Source organism: Balaenoptera borealis, assembly GCF_965194805.1.
Source record: "Balaenoptera borealis genome assembly, chromosome: 1".
NCBI lineage: Eukaryota > Metazoa > Chordata > Mammalia > Artiodactyla > Balaenopteridae > Balaenoptera > Balaenoptera borealis.
The window spans coordinates 108,290,160-108,311,963 of NC_138860.1; the positions used below are offsets into that span (position 1 = coordinate 108,290,160).

Below are 21,804 nucleotides of genomic sequence, written 5' to 3' on the forward strand. Positions count from 1 at the left end.
TGTTCCTGATGAGAAGTCAACCATTAAACTTATTGGAGTTCCCTTGTACATATGAGTATTTTTCTCTTGCTGCTTTCAAGATTTTTTCTTTGGTGTTGACTTTTAGCATTTTTACCAATGTGCCTATGTGTGGATCTTTTTGCGTTTATCCTACTTCAAATTTCTTGAGCTTATTGGATATATATTTTAATGTTTTTTCTGTCTTTTTTTTAAATCAAAATTTTAGTCATTTTACTCCTTTTATTTTTTTCTCCTCCTTTCTTTCCTCTCCTTCTGATATCCTGCTACAATATTTTGGGGTACTTAGTGGTGTACCACATATCTTTAAGGCTCTGTTAATTTTAAAAAAAATTATTTTTTCTCTTTGTTTGTTGGATTGCATAATCTCTCTTGAGTTCTCTTAAAATTTGCTGATTCTTTCTTCTGCAAGTTAAAATATACTATTGAGCCCCTCTAGCAAATTTTTCATTTCAGTTATTGTAGTTTATTATCTCCAGAATTTTTAAAATAATTTCTATCTCTGTATGAATATTCTCTGTTTGATGAGATGTTGTTACTATACCTTCCTTATAATGGCTGATTTGAAGTTTTTATTAAATCTTATACCTGGAACCTCTGAAAGGCAATTTCTGTTATCTGTTTTTTTTCTTGCATGGATCACATAATCCTGCTTCTTTGAATGTCTTATAATTTTTTTTTTATTAAAAGCTGAACATTTCAGGTAATATAGCAATTCAGGATACTAATTTCCCTCTCCCCCACCCCAGGGATGGGGACTTGTTGTTGTTTGCATATTTGTTTAGTGATTTGGTGGACTACTTTAGGGAAGTCTATTTCCCTCAAGGTGTGAACCTCTGATAGCACTCATGTAGGGTGAAGTCGTGGGTGTGTGCCCAGTAACTCTGGGATGACAGTGGTTTTAGTGGGACTCTCTGTGTCTTCTCTTTGGATTTCTTTGTTAAACTATCCACCTCTGTTGGTATCACAGCCAGTTCTTAGTCTCTATTGATTGCTAGTTGATTGCTCTGCTGTTTTTGACAATGCCCTGGGATATAAATTGCTCCACAGTGTGATTCAGTTAAATTTGGGCCCCTTTGCAAGGGTAGTTTTCAGGTGAGTCTTTGTGGCTTCTTGTGGCCCTACAGGAGCTGTTAGCTCTTTCTTTCTGGTAAACTGTCTGCCTTATGATTTACTTTATTGCTCTCATGAAACTACCAGTTTTGTCTTAATTGTTTGGCATCAAAATCTTTATTGTTTTTGAGACTACCCTTAGGCTTGAACTTCCTATGTATTAATTCAAATACAGTCACTTCTTCTGGGGAGAGCTGTCTGTTCTTATGGCCTGCCTCTTTCTCTGGGAAAAATCTCTGAGCTACAGCTCCAGATCTAGGGGTGGTTACAGTGGCCTGCTTTTCACAGAGTGACACTCCTGCTTTTATGAGCAGGGCCCTGGTATAGGCAGTAACCTCTGATCTCAGTTTGCTTCTCTTGGTTTGCTAACTCTAAACCATGAGTGAGCTGAGATGACGGTGATCAGGACCCCATTGTTACTGGTATGTTTGCTCCTGAAGTAGAGCCTCTGCTCTATGAGTGGGGGCTGGGTGAAGCAAAGGAGCTCCTGACTTCTCAGCTGCACTTTCTGGCATTTAGTTGCTGCATAGCTGGTAGAGTAGGGAGAGGGGATGAGAAATGTTCATGTCCTGCCTCTCTCTGGGAGACACCACAGCCTCAGCTAGAGGCTGGGGGCAGAGGGAGCTCTGTGTTCTTGGCTGTACTCACCTGAGGTAGAATTTCCGTCAGGCTGAACTGGGAACGTGGAGGCTGGGGGCAGACTGCACTTCAAATGCCACAGACCCTCGCCATTCTTACCAAGTTTTAGATTTTTCCTGAATAAATGTTTCTTCATTTGCTCTTTGGCTTTACGACAATTTCTGGAGATTTCAAAGGATTCTCAGTTTTACTAATTTTTATCAGTTATATTGTTCTGCTGGGGAGTTGATCTGCAGAGGTCCTCATGTGATTGTTCTGGAAGACTCCTAGTGGTTATGTTTTAAAGCATTGCTTAAGACAGGGATTTGGAATTAATTCTTTATTCAGTTACTCAGGTGCTGCTTTACATGTGTGGTTAGAAAGGTTTTCTCTTCTACTTTATACCTCACAAAGTCACAGTAAAATATATTGATTTCATCTTTGGGTGAATTCACATGTAAGCCCAACACTCAGAAGAACTGAGTTCTGATTCATTCCCTTCCACATATTAATTGTGAGATCTTGAACAGGTTACTTAACCACCCTGAATTTATTTGATCATCCAAGATTTGGGGATAATAGTAGCTGTTTGTAAGTTAAATTAAATAATACGTTTGAAAGCAATTGGTAAAACTCTAAAAACTTAAAGTAGAGAGTATTATTACTACTTTAAATCAAATCTGGAATGAAGTGCCTCTCTTTTCATTCTCATGTAAGAATACTAATTATAAAATTTATCTTAAAGAGTTATTTGTTATATTTCACATGTTTTTGAACTCTGTATTATCATTAATAAATATTTTTATAAAGTCAGCTGGGATATCACCTAGTAAATAATTACTTTAGATAAGTTTGTTGTGGAATTACAATAGTAGAAGGGAAAAACAACATTTTTAATATATGTCTTTGGGGTATGTGTGGGGAATCTTAAAATAAAATTTGATTTTTTAAAATGCCAACATATTTACACTTGCTTATACTTTGTTTATACTGTCTTCAGAGTATCCTGGCTTTAAATCCTCGAACACAATCTCATGCAACTCTCCATTCCACTTTGGCCAAGAAATTAGCCAAGAAACATTGGAAAAGAAATCCTGATAAGAACTGCTTTGTAAGTACCACTGATACATGAGTTTATGCTGAAAATTATCTCATTCTACACACTGTAAGACCAGATTTTATATGTAGTTAGAAACATAATTAAATATGTGTAAAGTACAGCTGTGATTTTTTTCTTATTTTAAATATTTTATATTTGAATAATCTCAAAAGTGTGTTTAACTTTGATGCTTAAAAAATCTGTTGAAATAGTTTAAAATCATATAAATTTAGTTTGGTGCCAAAATTTATTTTCTTAAAAATCTATAAAAACCTCTTAAAATCATTTTGTAATGACACAATGATACAGAAGAGTTTCAAAGTTATAAATATAATTCAGTTGAACAGGGGTATACTAATATATACAAACTGTTGTAAAATATGCTTTGGGGGAACATTTGAACATTAGGTATTCAATATGAACATCTCATAGTTCCAGGTGAGGTACAGGTGCAAAAATCTGAGATTACTGATTGCTAGAATGTTATTTAATTGGGCCCATGAAATGATTACTGGGCTGGGATTGTTAGGCCACAAATGAGGATTAAGTACAACCTTGAAGGCAATTTTAAAATGCTGTCTTAGGGGGTATAAATCTTTAAATTTGGGAAAGCAATTTCCTTTTTAACTGATTTCCCAAAATTAATTTTCTCAAAGTAACTAGTGAGCTAATTAATAGTATTAGCTTATTTAACATTAGCTCTTTTGGTACCTTGTGTATATATTCTGTTCAATACAATGATTTTAATTTATTTTTATGCACTTCTTTCCTCCATATAAACTCTTCGAGGATAGGAATTGAGGGTATGTACTCATGTGCATTTGTTTTTATCTGATTTTTAATCTTTCTGTCACTGACCAACCAGCAAAGTTTTTTGAGTAAAAAAAGAGAAATAGAAATACGGAGAAACAACATGACTTGAGATGATAACACAGCCACTTACTAGCAGATCTGGATTTGAAATTCAGTTTTCCTTGCTCCGGCTTTGTGAGCTTTGCATTCTACTATGACATTTCTAGTAGAGGTCTCTGGAAGGACACTAATGTGGTCCAAATTAGATCAAGGAATAGATCAACTATCAGTCATGTTCCTGTATAATGATGTGAACAATTGAAGGACACTGAAAAAAGAATCACGTAATTTTCAGACTTAGAATGCCTTTAAAGATTATCAAGTCCAACTCTCTCATTTTAAATGTGATCCAGATAAATTAGATTAAATTAGATAAATCTCTAAGGGCCCCTTTATAGATTATTAAACTGTTTATTTAGAAAGAGAGGCTTTCTCTATTATTATTATTGTTATTGTTGTTATTTTATAAAAATTAGCATTTTCATTCCGTAATGTTAGCCTGTAAACTGAGTGGTGCATATTGGGTTGGCCAAAAAGTTCATTCGGGTTTTTCCATAAGGTGTTAACAGAAAACTCGGATGAACTTTTTGGCCAGTCCAATATTATCATATTTTTTGTAACTGGCAAAGATACAGTGAGAAGTGTATTTCTCCATTGAATATATATTGGCACAAATTCCTAGAAAAGCAATTTGACAGTATCTTTGGCAATATCTTTGACAATATTTGTTAATACCTGTGTTAGTTTGCTAGGGCTGCCATAACGAAGTACCACAGACTGGGTGGCCTAAAGAACAGTTTATTTTCTCAGTGCTCTGGAGGCTAGGAATCTGAGATCAAGGTGTCAGCAGGGACGATTTATTCTGAGGCCTCTCTCTGGATTGCAGCTGGCTGTCTTTTCTCTGTGTCTTCACATGGTCTTCACTCTGTACTTGTCCAAATTTCCTCTTACAATGACACCAGTATCTCAGATAAGATCCACTCTGATGACCTCATTTTAATTACCTTTTTAAAGGCTGTCTCCAAATGTCTCCAAATACAGTTACATTCTGAGTTACTGGGGGTTAGGACTTCAATAAATTAATTTGAGGGGATATACATACAGTTCAGTCCATAATAATACCTTTAAATTATCAAACACTTACACCCAGTAATTCATCTCCTAGTAAACTATCCTAAGGAAAGAATTAGGAATGTAGGTAAATAATTAAATAGAAAGAAGATCATCCCAAAATTATTTATTTGTAGAGAAAAATGTGGGGGAAAAAAACCTACTGAATTCCAACCATTGGGTTATGGTTAAGTGAATTAGGGCAGATCTATTCAGTGGTAAATTGTGCAACCATTAAAATTACTTTTGAAATAATTAATAATCTGAAAAAATACTTACAATCTATATTATATGAACAAGGCACGAAACAGCACTGTACTTAAGAATGATTGTATGCACTTTTACACAACCACACTTATATACATAGTCACAAAGAAAAAAAGAATGAAATGTTAATAGTAATTAATATTTGTTTTCTTAGCACTTTTGTATATTTCAAATTTTCTATAATGAGCAAGTGTTAGAGGAAAAATAAAAGCTTTAAATATATGTTAAAATAATCTCAATTTATAACAGCAGATATATTGCTCTGGATGTAAACCATTTTGAAAACTCTATGTGATACACTGGATTAACAAAGAACAGTGAAATAACATTCCCAAGGGGAAATATGGAGCTAGAGCTGAAAGTTATCCTCAGTGTCATTAAAGAATGCATTTTTTTTCCTTTTCATTATTATTCTCTTTGTGCATGAAGAATTGAATAAAAGTATCACCACAAGATATGATTTATTTTTTAATTGATAAGTTTTCATACTTGAGTTTTATAATCACTCATCTAAACTAAAAAGCCTTACAGGTAAAACAAACATAAGAAGATTCTGAAAGGTGAAGAGAAGGCCAACCAGCTAGGGATATGGACCTGAAACATGACACAGTGATGAGTTCCCTGGGTTTTCTTTTATCTGCCTTGGAGCTGAAGAAATTGGAAAACCAGAAATGCTAACTGATACACACACACACGCACATGCACGCACACACACACACACACACACACACACATACATACATACATACATACACAGATCTCAACAAAGTCTGCTCTCTCTAGCCAAAATACCAGGAAAGGAACAGTCTAGCAACAGAAGACTTTTCGACAGTAACTGCTTTAATCTAGCCAAACACAACAAAAAAAAATTGTGACCTTATCCCAATGCATTCATAAAGGCCGAGTGGGAGCCTAGACTTCCATCTTGTGATGAGAGGATGAGATGCTCCAATCCTTCTGCTGGGTGAAAGAGTAGGGAGTCAGGATTTTCATACCCACTAGCTAGCCGGTAACCAAGGCAGCCCACATCCCCAGTCACCCTCTCTGGTGTCAGTGGTGAGACCACTGAACTTCTACCCCTATCAAGAAGAGAAGACCCGGGGTGAGGCTGAAAAATACCCCAAAAGGAAATAATAGCTAAAAACTTCCCAAATTTAACAAGAGACATAAATCTACAGATTCAAAAGCCTCTGTGAAACACAAAGGAATCCATAGCAAGACGTATCATAATTAACCTCCTGAGAACTAAAAAGAAAGACAGTATCTTAGAAGAAGCCAGCCCGCTTGCCTCAAGGTAAGGACAGCTCCTATGGGCAGTTGTGTTCCAGATCCTTGCCCTGTAGCTTTGACTAAGACTAGACACTATCACTGACAAATGCTTGCTCAGCATTTTTTTTTTTCCCTACCCTGCTTCACCCCTCCTGTATTGGTGTTTCCTGAAGAGCACTCACTCCATAATCACGTGAACCCAAATCCCTGTTTCAAATTTTGCTTTTAGGGAAAACGAACTTTAAATTGCTAAATTAAGAGCCAAATCTTGGCCTGTATCAGCAGTACTTGACATAGGCAGTCACTCTCTTTTTCCTGAAATATTTTTTTCACTTGACTTCCAGGATATCAGACTCCCTGGTGTTCTTCTTTCCTTATTGGTATCTCCTTCTCACTCAGCGTATTTGTTGGTTATTCCTCATCTTCTCACCCTTAAATATCAGAGTGCCCAGGGCTCAGATCTTTCTTTCTCTCTTTAGAGACTCACTAAGTTGGTGATCACATTTTGTCTCCTCATTTTAAATACCATATATAGACAGATGGCTCCTGCATTTATATCTCTTGCCTGGACCACTTTCTTAAATTCTAGTCCTCTATAACCAAGTGCCTAATGAATACCACCACTTGAATGTCTAATCGCCATTTCAGTGTACACATACTGAAAATCCAAATTACGATCTTACCTCCAAAATGTATTATTCCTGGAGTCATGTCCATCCACCCTTTCTCTGAGAGCAAAATACTGAGTCCTCGATTTTGTTATTTCTCTCACCTTCCATACCTAAGTAGAAGATCCTTTTGGCTTCAAATATATCTAGAATCTGATTATTTCTCACCACTTCTACCACTACCAACCTTTCTAAGCCATCACCATTATCTTTCATCTGGATTATTTCAGTTGCTTTGTAATGGTTTCCATGCTTATGCCCTTTCCTGGTAGAGTCTCTTCATAATAATTCATCTGAGAAATCCTTTTAATATTCCTGTGCTCAGAATCTTTCAGTGGTTTTCCAGCTTACTTGGAGTTTGCATAATTTCCTTTGTACAGTTGTCACCTCAGCAAGGTCTTCTCCAGCCACCCTATTTAAAACTCTAACCTGCCACCCTACCAAGCTCTCTTTAGACTTCTTTGCTTAATTTTTTTTATAGCACTCATCACTGATATACTCTTTTTTTTTACTCACTGATTTGTTTATTGTCATTTTTTTTCCACTAGTATATAAAATCCAGGAGGGCAGGGATTTCTGTTTTGTTTGTCATATGTTTTGTTTCTTAAGCTATGTCCCCAGCTTCATGAACCCTTGGTGCTTACTAAAGATCTGTTGAATGAATATGACCCCTCTTTTACATAGTCCTTACATACTAGACATAAGGATCACATATTTTCTTGTATAGTGCTATACAGTTTCCAGAGTACCTTTGCATATTCCATTTGATTTTTACCATGATGTGAATGGACAACCCAGATTTGTTTCCTCATTGTACTGATCTGTTTCCTCATTTTACTGACTATGCTGAAAATGTTAAATTATTTACTTAAACTCATTGAAATTACTTAGTGTTGGAGCCGTATCTAGAATTCTGGTTATCTGAATCTAGTGTGTCCTTTCCAGTGTATTACCTGGCCTCCTTAAAAAACACGAATAAGATGATTAGAAAATAGATATGTTAAAGTTAAGGAAAATGTAGATTGTAGTGGTGGTCACATTTGTGACCAGTAATCTTACATCATTTCTGAAGGCAGCCAAAGAGCTCATTTTGATCCAACTTCCCAACTACCAAATAGAAAGGCTTTACTTATTTGTGTTTATTTTGTTTTATTTTCTAATGATTTTGCTTTGGCTTTACAATTCTCTGTTTTGGTTTGACTCAGATAATTACTGCCTTATCATTCTTAGCATATCTGCATGGGGCTGTGGTTTGGGTTTATTAGGGTAGAGTCCTCTCTGTCTCTCTCTCTTTCCACTTTGGTCCTTGAAGCAACCGTATGTCAGGCACTGTATTGAATGCCACTCAAAGGTGAATAAAATATGCAAAATAAGTAGTCTAAAATTGTCTATTAAATTACATCACATTTACTTTTAATAAACAAATATTTGTTTATAGGCTTTTTAGAAAATAGGCATCTGTTTTGGCCTGTAGAAGTACCCTAAGAACGGCAATTCTGAAATTTTTTACCCAGGAATTTCTTTCCTTGCCAAGTTAATACCATTCTAGTAATAATTAGAAATTCTGAATTCAGTAGGGAATTTAAACTGGCAAATGTGTTTTTACTGGTTAATGAAGCACGAAGAAGTTATTTCCAGTATCTTTTAAGCAGGTGTTCCATAACTGCTGTTTATTTTTGCCATTTTTGAAAATGTTGAACTGTCTTAATTACATAAATATTTTGTCCTCATTTTCCGTTAGCAATTTTTAAAGAGCAGAAAATGTTACAAATCAGAAAACTTATCCTGGGTGAAAATAAAAAGGAAAGGCAATTAAAGACAGCCAATTATTTGACATGTTTTGAGAATTTTAGCTAATTTGTTTTAAACACATGGCACGTAGTAGGTGCTCAAAGTAAAATAATACAAATAAAAATAAACCATAGTGTATATTAAGAATTTGCTGACTGCAGTTATATTTCAAAGTGCTTTCTATGAAGTAATTCTTTTTAGCCTCAGAACCACCCTGTGAGGTAGGTATTATATTTTATCTCCATTCACAGATGAGGGAAGCTTAAGAAACCTGTCTAAGAGTCCACAACTAAATGGTAGAACTAGAGGCTGAATCCATGCAGTCTGGTACCAGAGCTCTTTAAGTAGACTATTAAAATAAGTAAATAAAAATAAATCACTGACCTTTTTTCTTCTAGGAGGTGACTAAAGTAATATATAGGTTTTGGTAATCATTTTTTTTTCCCCTGGGTGAGCTTCACAATCTTAGTCACTACTTTGTTTCTACATTTATTGCCTGTTTACAATGGGCCAGGCATTGTGCCGCTTAGCACTCTGGAATAAAAATGAACATGATGTAGGCCCTGCCACGAAGGTCTCACATTCTTTAGAAGAAGAAAGAAATACCAACGTATAGTCCTCTTTCAAAGGACGAACGCTGAAGGAATTTTAATTATCAGTATGAGTTGGTCAGATTTGCCTTGAGATGAATCAGTCTAACTTTCAGTATGGAAGATGGGTTCAAGGAGAAAGATGGGAGGCCAGGTCTCTGGGACTGATGTGCAAGGCTGGAAGACAAATCATGGAGACCAGGGGCAGGGGGCATGTAGGAGAGAGGATAAGCTTGAATATATTTAGGAGGTGTCTTAGTCTGTTTGGGCTGCTATAACAAAAATATCACAGACTGGGTGGCTTAAACAACAAACATTTATTTCTTATACTTTTGGAGGCTGGGAAGTCCAAGATCGAGGCACTGGAAGATTTAGTATCTGGTGAGGGCCTGCTTCCTCATTCATAGATGGCTTTTTGCTGTGCCCTCACATGGCAGAAGGGATGAGAGAGCTCTCTGGAGCCTCTTTTATAAGCACTAATCCCATTCATGAGGGCTCCACCCTCATAACCTAAAAGCCTCGCAAAGGCCTTACCTCCTAATACCATCACAATGAGAGTTAGGATTTCAGCATGTGAACTTTGACGGGACACAAACATTTAGTCCATAACAAGAGGTAAAATAAATATGACTTGGGAGTTGACTTTATGTGTATGCTTAATTGTTCATAGGATAAATTGAGAGAACTCGTGAATTCAATTTGGGATCTTTTGAGTTTCTTGTACCTGTGGGTCATCCTGTTTAGTTTAAAGGTTGAAGCTCAGTAACGGGGTCAGGAATGCAGATGAAGAGTTTTGAATAATCAGAATATATGTGGGTAATTAAAAGCCTGTGGGCAGAGTTACCCAGGAAGGGTGTGTGGAGTGGGAAGAGTATGGAGGTTAGACTTTGGGCAGGGATTAGGGAGAGAGGAGTTAGACACTGGCCTCAGGTGAAAAGTGTAAAGGAGGCACCAAAAGACTCAATAATCAAGGTAAATAATACAAAAATATAAATCATACAAAATATATAAATAATACAAAAAAATATAAAATGTGTATATGGAAGCACACTTCTTTCCTTTTGCCTCAGGCTCCATTGTGGCTCAGATTGGCACTGAGCACCAGGCAAGGGCAGGCAGAGATGAGAATTCAGCCAAGAAGTGCTATGATGGGTGAGATGAGAACCAGAGGAGCGTAGTGGGAGAGTTCCTACAAAGAAGGAGAGATCAGTGTGCTTTTCCTCTAATACCGGAATACCGAATGTGGCTATTTTTTCTACTTCGGAAATTATCCTTCTAGCTTGCCTTATCTGCTGAGTCCATTTTTCCCTCTCAATTTTACATGACTATTAAGAGATGAAATCCACGTAGTTAATAAAGTTATTAGTCAACCAGTCTCATTCAGAGGGTTGCCCAGCTACTTGGCCCTGTTAAACTTGATATAGAATGCAGGTCCCAATATTGGTACATATCAAATTCACAATATGAATTTTTATTTTTAAGCTCCAAAATTAAATGAGCTTTTGACCAGATTCACAGTAAGAAAGCAATCCTATTCTGCCCTGGCCTTTTCTTACACCACAGTTTAAAACAACTTCTCAAGCTTGAGCTTTCTTTCCTGATTGCTGACAATAGCTTTCTTCCAAAAATAGACTCAATGCCTGAAGGAGTTTCTGGAATTAAAAAAATAACCAAAACCAAGATTCTTTACAACTTAATGCCTTCTTCAATAGTTGAAAAATACATGGTTTGTATACATAATACAAATATCAGACTAGAAACTCAGGCATGCAGGAAATAAAACCTCCTTTATTTTCCTATAACTGAACTTAATTTTTATTTTGAACTTCTCTAAGAGTAGAAGTTTAGTCACTGTCACTTTCAGAATTCTCTTTTCCCTGTTTGTCCCCCCACTCCCCCTTATTTCTCTGAGCTAATATCTGAGTTTCTGGGGATTTGGTGGCAAGTGTGATAGGTGAGCTGAGCCCTGCTGATTCTTCATGACATCTTTCTTCTAATAACCATCACGGGGAATGTGGAGTCATCCTTCATTCCCATTCACCGGGTCCCTTCCTGTCCCTCACCTCTCTTCTACTTTGAAGTCACTCTCGAACACATGACAATCATTCTAATGTTCTTCTCAACACAGGGGCTTGGGGAACTTCACGGTTTAGTCACCTTTTCCCAGGGCTTCATCTAGTTAGTAGTGGGTGACAGGTTCTCCAAGCTCATGATTTCCACGCACCTGGCTAGGGTTTGTCATTCCCCCTGTCTCCAGCCTGAGGAACTGAGCTTCTTTCTCTGGATCGACCATTATTCCTGGACCCTTCCCTTTCCTTTTGATCCTCATTTTGTTTTTCCATTCTTAAAATATTTATATAGTTTAGATGGGAAGGTAAGAGTGGAGGATAAAATTTGCTTTTAACTCATCACACATATCCTCCTAAATCCACACTGTCAATCACCCAAGTTCTTCCAGTTTCCTTGAAAACTTGACTTCTGAAATCCGAAGTCTCACAGAAAATCTTTGTGTCGCTGCTTTCTGCACTTACATTCTTCTCTTTAAGAAATGAAAACCAGTGGCCTAGCTGCCTGACATGTGTAAACTTTAGGAGGAAGGAGACAAAAATTACAGTAAAGCATCCCCTATCCCACAAAGTCTGATTTTGAATTTGGATTTAACAGAATCGGTGATTATCTCCCATCCTTCATCCAGCAGAGTATCAAATGAGGTCTCTTGGGGTGGGAAGTTAGGGTAGGGTAAGTTCCTACTTTGGGTCAGAGAGACTAAGAAAGAAGGGCTAGGCCAGGCAAAGCCATTCAGAACCCTGTGTTGGGAAGCTGAGATAGTAACTGCAGGACTCTGAGAGTGAGTGTCTCCTTAAATTTTGTGACATAGACACCTCACTTATGTCACCATAGTACTGACCCTGAAAACTGCTGCCAACCAAAGGCTTGCACTGTGCCGGAGGTACCAGCATGCCTTGGGACCCAGCAATGTCCCCATGAGTGTTTAAACTTGGGTAGCAACTGCCAACCTGCAGCAGGGACTCAGATGGATTTGGATGGCACAGGTGGCCCCAGAAATCCTAGCTGGCTCACTGGGTGGGCTTCCCTGGTCCTTACATTAATTTCCCAGTAATGCTACTGCATATATTATTGGATTTTTTGGAATCATTAATCTGGTATGGTTTTATCATTTATATTTTAAGAACAGTTATCCTGCTGCATTTGTTGAGAACATTGTAATGGATTAGAAAAATAAGTTTGTTTTTAAATAGGTATATTTTAAGTGATCTTTATTGGACAATCTCTTCCATTCTTCTAACAAAGGTTAGAAGTTATTACTGTATAAATTTAGTAATTAACTTTATGTGTGTGTTAGGATAGACATTAACTAGAAAAAACTAATCCTTTAAAGAAAATGCAAGTTTAAAAGTTCAGCAGAGGGAAAATTTTACAGAGTTAAAATGTACTGTGAAATGTGACTGCCTAAAAATCCTGTTGTCAGAATATACAACTTTAAGAAGAACAGGGATTCTGAGCCTGAACTCTTGCTGCATGGTCATTTAGACATAATGTAAACGGTGTAATTTTGAAATTGGGATGGGGTCTTCAGTCATATGAATTTTGACACATAACCAGTATTTATTTTAATATAGTAGCATACTGCTTATGTGAAGGGCATTTTTGGTAGAAGTCTTAAAGTCTAGTTACAAATTTCTAAAGGAGAATTTTGGGCAATCTCAATTTCTTTAAGAATACAAAGTAGACTCTGTACTTAAAATATGAAATCATTGATTGGTTTCCATTGTCTGTATATGAATTATGAACTCCAAAGAGCATCTTCTGAACATTTTTGGGCATTGATCCAATGGCTGGAAATAAGGTACTTTTTGTAGCATTGACCTCTCTTAGATAATTAATATATTGCATCACGTTTTTCCATATTTATACAACACTGATCTTGGTTGGCCTCGGCCTGCAGCGGCTTGAAGCAGGGTTTCTGTTCCTGGCCAGAGATTAAGGTTGGGTCATGGCAGTGAGAGCACCGATTTCTAGCCACTAGACCAGTGGTCAGTGACAAGGCCCTGGCCCTTCGGCTTTGCAGAAAAGAATTCCCACAAAGACGGAAAGTAGTGACACAAGTGAAGTGTTTATTAGGAGAAAAAAAAGAGTACAGTACGTGTGGATAGACACATGGGCGGACTCAGAGAGAGGGTTGCGCCCTCGTGGTAGTTTAAATCGCTTTTATGGGGCATTTCTTCCAGGTTTCCCTTGGCCAATCATTTTGATTTGCCTGGCTCAGAGTCCATATTTGGTATATCTCAGGATCCTCCCGTGTGTGCATGCATCTCTCAGCCAAGATGGATTCCACCGAAGAGACCTATGGGTAGCTTGACATAACTCCTCTTTTGACCTCCAAGGAGCTTTCTGGTCGGGAAGGTCTCCTTGACTTCAAGAATGAGAAATATATGGTCTCTTATCTTCTATCTGGGCAGGGCCCAGCCTCCTCTCTCGATTGTCCTGCTATTCTCATCTTGGAGTATCCACAGGGGACAAACTCCAATTGCTTACCCTGGTGGGGGGTGCCCATCTACCTCCTGCCTCAACACTACTATAGATAAATTATTTTACTAAATACTTATAGTATATTTGCTTGAAATCTGGGTTGTACAGTTTAATTAATTACCAAATATTAATGGAAGGCCAAATATGTGCCAACCACTGTGAAAAGTGGGGAAAGGGACAGATGCTTTTCCTGCCCTGACAGCTTACAGTCATTCGAACAGACATTAAACTCATTCACAACCAAGTGTTGTGAGTATTGCCATCCATGGGACTTATAGCTGAAGTATGTAACCTAGTCTCAGGATTTAGGGTTAGAAAACAGAAAATTCTGTTTTCTCTCTTGAGAAAACAGAATTTAAGTTGAAAATGTAGATGAAGGAAGGAAAGAAGAAGAAGGATCCCACCAGAGTACAGACTGTATATTGCAGACACTTAAGATGAGGGAGGATATTGAACTAACGATATTGATACTTTAACAGTTTTAGTGCTGCATGGCTGTGTAGAATATGGGGGAAGTACCAAGTGATAAGACAGAAGAGATCAGAGGGGAGTAGTACAAGTAACAATAACAGTAAGGATATTAATAATTACATTTATTGAAAAGTTCTGTATTCTGTTTCTTTCACTGAGAGAAGTGCATGCCATCTCATTAAGAAAGCACACTCTGCTACCTGCTAGAATTTGAAATTTTGCCATATATTAGGTTCTGTCTTTGAAAGTATGTGTTTTCTTGGCACTTTATTCCACACATAGAATTAGAATAGTATTGTCAGAGATTTATTCTCCAGGCAAAATATGTAATAAAATGTTAATTGACTAAAAAGAAGAAAAGTGTTAACTCTTGATTTCCTGAGGCTGTTACAAGAAAGCTTTGCTTTAATTATTGATTTCAGAATGATCACAACTTTCTCCACATCCATGTGACACACAAATTAAACTCGTTTGTAATTGTCAGCTGTCAGCCCTGTTACTTTTATTTTGTTCTTCTTTAGTTTGAAATTTTATAATAGTTAAGTGGGAGTGAAATTTTATAGTAGTTAAGTGGCAGTTCTTGTTGTTGTTGTTGTTGTTTTTAACCAACTTTACTGTTAATTAGAATGGAGTGTAGTTATCTAGTCAGGGTTTAAATTGAACTGGAAAAAACTTTCCTCTGAGTAAGGTGTGTTTCAGTTAGCTTTATTAGCAAAAGAAAGAAATCTTTCCCTTTAAAGCTAGCTGCCTTATCTTTGAGGTTGGCTTTTTATGAAAGAAGACAGTGGAACCTGAAGGGATGACTTATCAGCAGAAAGGTTGGTTTAAGAGTGAGTTACAGAGATACACTAATTGGGTTCAATTATTGGTTCTGCCATTTACTACCTATGTGCCCTTGAGTAAATTCCTTAATCTCTTCCTGCCTCCATTTCCTCTTCTGTAAAATGAGGGTAATAATAGCATCTACCTGATATAGTTGTTGTTAGGATTAAATGAGTCAATTTGCATACTGTACTTAAAACACTTCCTGGCATATATATAATCCTCTATAACTGTCATTGTTTAGCATTGATGGGTTGATGCTCCCAGGTCTGTTTCTGTTACTACATATGTAGGTCCATAATGATAGTGGGTACAGAACAGAGTAACTAAATATGGAAACAATGTGGAAGGGTAATAAACAGGAAGATATTAAGGACGGTAATGGAAAACAGAGCAGACATTTCCTGTATTGCCCAGAAATTTCTTAGCAGCAAGTTGTTTGTGTGTGTGTGTGTGTGTGTGTGAGAGAGAGAGAGAGAGAGAGAGAGAGAGAGAGAGAGAGAGAGGGAAACAACAGAGGTACCAGATTTTCTGAGCACTGCCTAATATATGCATGAAGTTGGAATGAATTATCTTCCTGTGAATTTTTTTACCATACTTTGCACTCTCCAAAAAGCTTCAACGTGACACCTTGGTCCTGCCCAGTTTCACCAGTCTATAGCTCTTCGTTGTCATGGGGATCTCGCCCTGGCCAATGCTCTGTTGTGTGAGCCCCTGTAGGGAACTAAGTGCTAACCTGAAATGTTTCTCTTCCCTTAAAATGGCCGAGAGTGAAACATTTCCTCTAACCATTTGACAAGGAAGTTTCTCTTTGGAGAAGTTGTTCATATAGATTACATATTAGTCCAGGAATATTGAGAAGGGAATCCAAAAGATCTGAAACCAAACTGATTTGGTTTGTTTATATAGAAATTCTTTGCATAGTCATAAATACTAAACTGGAATTATATGATGTATTGTAGGTCAATAAGTAGTATATAATAAAGCAGATGTGTTAAGACTATGTCTATAAAAACAGGATATGTATATTTTAAAAGATATTAATGAAGCATATTACTGTATTTGCAAATAAGAAATAACTTTGCATATGGGAAAATAGAGTGCTCTGAACTAAAGAAATCAGCTAAATTGTCTTTAGAGCCTAATGGTATATTTTACCTTTGCAAAACATTTATTTGGTGCTCATAACAAATAAATATGCGAGTTTTGCTGTTTTCCGAATGGGCATACAATGGCAGCTGTCTTTCTAATCGCTCCCCTATTCAAACACTAATCGGTGGAACCCACGTAGAATGCTAGGCGCCTGAATAGGTAGACAATGGCAGCAGCGTTTTTAATCACAGTCCTATTCAAGCACTAATCGGAGTGATGATTAAGGGACATTAGAGGGAGCACTTTGACATCTGATCCTTTGAACTGACGTCTGTGCAGGCTGCACTCCACAGAGCTCACTCGGCCAGACTGATTTCCTTAAATAAAGTGCAGTGATTTCCAATGTAGGAAATATTACATTAGAGCCTATTGAAATGATTAGGAATTGAGGAGCTTTTCTTTTAGTGAGGATTTGGTGTATGCCGTATACTCACAAAGCTAGAACATTAATATTGCATGCACTCTGGGTATCAGGGACTATAGAGAAATAGCTTGAAAAAGATCCTCCTCTAGTCACACACTTACAATTGAATATGAACAGAGATGTGAAACTCTGCTGTTATAGTCCTCCATTATGGAAGTTTATTTGGATTTTTATATAACTCAGTCAAGATCGGAACATCCTAACTGCACTGCACTTTTTTGTTTTCTTTAGACCAGGGTATTTTAGTGTTACCTCTTTTCAGTTGCTTTAATAACAACAAAAACAAAAATTGTGTTATATCCTATGCATGGTTATACTTTGATTCAGTAGTCTTTCATAAGACAGAATGGAATATTTCTTTTTTTAGTCTCTCAGAATTTCTAATATCTATTTAAATTTTACTAACCTATTCTCCAGAACATTACACAGGATTGATCCTGAAAACATTAGTATCTATTCAAGATTTGCAGATTGGATCAGTGGTTAACATTTCAACATCAACATTTGAAGATGTAGCTCCAAATATCTGTATATTTCTATATCTATCTATCATCTATCTATCCAAATTTATAATTTATGTAAAAGAGAAAAAATTTTTCTTCTATCTTCTTATGTTCAATATATGAGGTCTATGAATTAAACTGGCAAAAAAACATTAATAGAAGAAAAGGTGTACACATTTTATTTGATGTTAACAGTTTATGTCCATGAAGGCTTTCATAGATAAGAAGTGAAGACTCAAAGAAGCAGTTAGACTCATGGGCTTATATACCATTTTAACAAAGGGCAGTATATTGTAGAGAAGTGACCAAAGGAAAACGGATTTGACTTCTAGGGGTGGTTAGTTGTGGGAAGGAAAGTATGTGGGGGAAACTAATGGCTGATAGGACTTATTTTAGTAAGGTTTGTTTTTGCATCTTTGTGTCAACTTTCTGTCTCCAGTGATAAGGGTTGTTCTTCAGGAGAAGGGAGGAGGAACGCATTCAGGAAGGGAAGTTTATGTCCTGCTTTTAGACAGATAGTGGAGGACAAAGAGCTCTTTCTGCACTTGCTTTTTCTTAATTGCCTTCAGCTCAAAATAATCTTTAAAAATTGAGTAAAGTAGCATATTTTGGGATAGCATACTCTGATTGCCTTCATGTACAACCTCTTAGGATTGAGTTCCCTATAGTTTTTATGTTCCTTAGTTATAGGATTCTTTTCTACAAGAGGCAAATATTTATCATAAATTCGGGAATAAATATGACTGTGGTGTATACTTTTGAGGGTATCTGCCCCCCAATTCACAGGTGCATAGGTGTGGGCCCTTGAAACTATACTTGCACCATCTGACTCTGACCCCAATTCTGGGGTCAGATTCTGAATCTGACTGAGAAAACTCACCCAACCCAGGAAAAGCAGATTCTGTCTTAGAAATCTGGGACAACAGATAACATTTCATTCTAGGTTGTTTCAGTAGAAAAAAAAAAATGAAACCTGGGTGTTGTGGGGTGGCCATTTTCCACCTGCCAATTATATTAAAAGCAGAAAAAGCCAGTCTAAAGAGAGAGAAGATTGAGGCAAATGTAGATAAAAAAGCTGCCTGGGTTACTCATGGCTTTTCATCAGGAGAGTTTTGCAATTTTGTGTTTTGTGAGATACTCTTGTATCCAAATATAGTCTTCTTTTTTTGGCTTAAACTACCTAAAGCAGATTTTAGGTATAGACAACCAAAAAATCCTAAGGGGCACAGTGGTATATATCAAATTCTAATGACTTAGAAAAGGGTGTTTTAGTTTTAGGGAATATGTGAAAATTATAATTAAGTAGGAAAGGAAAAACAGAGTAAGGGGTAAGCATAGTTAAATTTTATGTGTTGGGTGAAGCAGTAGAGTGTAATGTAATCAGCTCCCACTTAGAGACAGACTGCCTGGGTACAAATCATGTCTCTGCATTTACTAACTTGACCTTGGGTACTATTCTTCACTTCTATCAGCTAGCTCTAGTTTCCTTCAATAAAAAATGGAAATACTAATAATTATAGCAATCTAATTAAATTATTTTGAGGAGTAAATGAACTAATGAATTTTAAAAGGGTATAATACAAAGCTTAGCACATGGTAAATGCTCACTAAATGGTGTGTTATTTTATTATTTTATTTTTATGTGCATATGGGGAATGTCTCAGGGTCAGATGATAAAACATTTATCTAGGATTTCTTACATCTTCAGTCATAATTTACAGATAGTAAAAATTGAGTAAAGTGATAATACATTTATTTATCCTGTGTGACTTTTTTTCAAATGTCATATACTTTTTAAAAAATAGAGGTAAAATTGGTGTGTAACATTATATAAGTTTCAGGTGTACAACATTGTAATTCTACATCTTTATACACTACAAAGTGATCACCACCAAAGGTCCAGTTACCACTCATCACCATACAGTTGACCCGCTTCATCCATTTGGGTATTTGGTAAACAAATCCAGGTTGATATAACCATATGATTTTCATGATTAAATAGACCCTTTATCATAAACTCTCTCAGTGTTCCTTATTCTATAAGAGACAAAACGTATACAGATGTAGTATTCTTTGTTTATTTCCATGTTACATGAAGTAATTGTAGTTGGTTATTTTGGATTACTTCCATTTTTTCCTCCCTGAGCTCCAGTAAGAATACAGATAGCATTTATGGTATACTTTTGCCCTTATTATCTATTCGTTCATCCTATCTATTTTCTATCCATTTGCTTTTAGGTTTATTATGTTTCATTTTAAATTGCCTCTCATGTGTTTTGAGAATTGGAATCTATATCTATACCTCTATATTAACCTATCTATCTCTCTTTATCTCTAAATCTATATCTATATGCCTTCTTTTTAAAGTTATACTCTCTGGTTTTAAAGCCAGCAGATTTGTAACCTACAAATCAACAAGTAATCTACCCAAATCATTTCCCCACAGCACTGCCTAAGAAAGTTTGACAGTGTGGTTGTTTTTCTTGCACATATTTGGAATAACTTTTCTATCATATTTGGGTTCTTGCCATATTTTGGTTTAGTAGGGGAGGATTTAAAAGAGTGAGTAAAAGGAAGAGGGCCAGGAGGTCCAGCAAGGAGAACAGATTTTTGAATGTGGAATATGCATAGTATGTTTGGGAGGCAAAAATCCAGTAGATAATTCAGGCTCCAGAAGGGATTCATGCCTGAGAGCAACAGAAGAGTTTTGGAAGGAAGGGTGGAGGTGAAAATGTCTAGAAAAGAAGACTGGATTGAGCTTGTGAAAAAAAATTAAGTACACTTTAGGGATTTGGATGTTTTTCTTAGGGCAGTAAACTCATGATTTTGACTAAGATACTACCATCATAAAAGTAATGTTTTAAAATTAATGAGTAATCTTTAGAATGTTAATTTGGAACTTACTTTTTAGTTAGGGGCATCAGTAAAGGTGGGAGTTATGTGAATAAAGAGAATGGGATTAAAGATTCTTCAGATATTGTGAAAATTATTCAGGAAGAATGAACAGCACTCTTTGTTGGATGAAAAAATTAAATAAAATGCCATTCATCATTCATTAAATACATATTGAGTACCATAGTTGGGATATAAGAAGGTATCCATACTCGTATTAGGGAGAAACAGGCAGCAATGGCATGTAGCACTGATGTACGGTGGGAAATACCAGCTATGGTGCCATCTTGGCCCATTGTTCTCCCAGCTGGCATAGTGCCTGGCATATAGTAGGCACTCAACGATTGCTAGCTATTATATTCATCCTTGATAGATTTTTCTGTCACTGTTGCTGATTTTTTCTCTTATTATTGCTCTTATTATAGACATTCAGTGGTAAAGTCACTTCTTGCTAATTACTGGTAATGTTACACGTTCTGTGGTTCTGGCTGTACCAGAATTGCTTCTAGGCAGAGATGAAAAAAAAAGAAAAAACAAGTGGAAGAGAAGATAACTTCACTCCAACCCAGAAAAAGGCTGAAAGAACTTATCAAGCCTCAAACTTTGGGTATATATTGGACAAGTTATCTGCGATGCAAGGTTTAGACTTTATCAGATGTATACTAAGCTTTGTTAGATTAAATATCGTAGCTTGTAATTTTTTCACGGAAAGTGTTCTTTTGAACACTCTTACTTATCTCTGCTATAAAAGCATTATTCCTTTTTACTGCATTTATCTTATACCTTCTTGGAAAAACACTTCATAGTATATTTTGTCCAGCACTGAAACATTGCTTGCTTTGTGATGAATGTCATCATCATAGTAACCTAGTTTTAATCTTTTGAGTGGGAAATATTATGAATCAATTGAACAAATATTTAATCCCTCAAACAGAAATAAATAGAAATGGTGGCATTTCAGTCTTCTTTTCATTCATTCAACAAACCGGGTTTGGACCAATGGTAGAAAGGTGAAGAGTACAGGTCGAAATAAAAACAATTATATTTTTAAGATAAATCTTGAATAGATATTCTAAAGCATAGAAAAATTCTAGAACATTGGATAACGTTGGAAATTCTATACGTATTTGAGAACTAAATAACTGGATAATTGTAGAAGTTACCTTTGCCAGGAGGGAATACGATGAATAACCGGAGAAGATGATGGGTCATTTGAATCTTGAAGATGCAGTGGGCCTTTAACCAGGCAGGAAAGAGAAGGGGAAAAGGAAGCAATACAAGCAGAAGAACAGCATGTGTAGCCTCATAGATTTATAAAACAGTGACATATTTTCAATGAACTGCAGATAACTATAGTATTACCAGAATAGACAGGATAATAAGGACCAGCATATGAAGGCCTTTAAATGTATATTACTATGCACCCTTTTAGAAGAAGAAATTAAACAACACCTACTTAATTTTCACAATAATTCAGTGATGTAAGTGCTAGAGTTATCCCTATTCAAAGGTGAGGGGACTGAGAATTAGAGGTGTTAAGTTCCTTGTCCAAGTCATGTAGCTAGTAAGTAAACTGTTAACACCTAGGGATGAA

At 36.4% G+C, this 21,804-nt stretch overlaps 1 protein-coding gene across 5 annotated transcripts in view; it reads left to right on the forward strand.

Moving 5' to 3' along the window:
- Positions 1 to 21,804, forward strand: part of DPYD (dihydropyrimidine dehydrogenase) — an 815,942-nt gene that overhangs the window by 36,792 nt on the left and 757,346 nt on the right. For all 5 annotated transcript variants that reach the window (XR_014242114.1, XM_082383233.1, XM_082383234.1 and 2 more), the window contains exon 2: positions 2,750 to 2,860. Coding sequence is in view for 4 of the 5 variants with exons in the window: in XM_082383233.1 (XP_082239359.1) it covers positions 2,750 to 2,860 (111 nt within the window). In the remaining variant the exon portion in view is untranslated. The remainder of the gene's footprint in view (positions 1 to 2,749; positions 2,861 to 21,804) is intronic.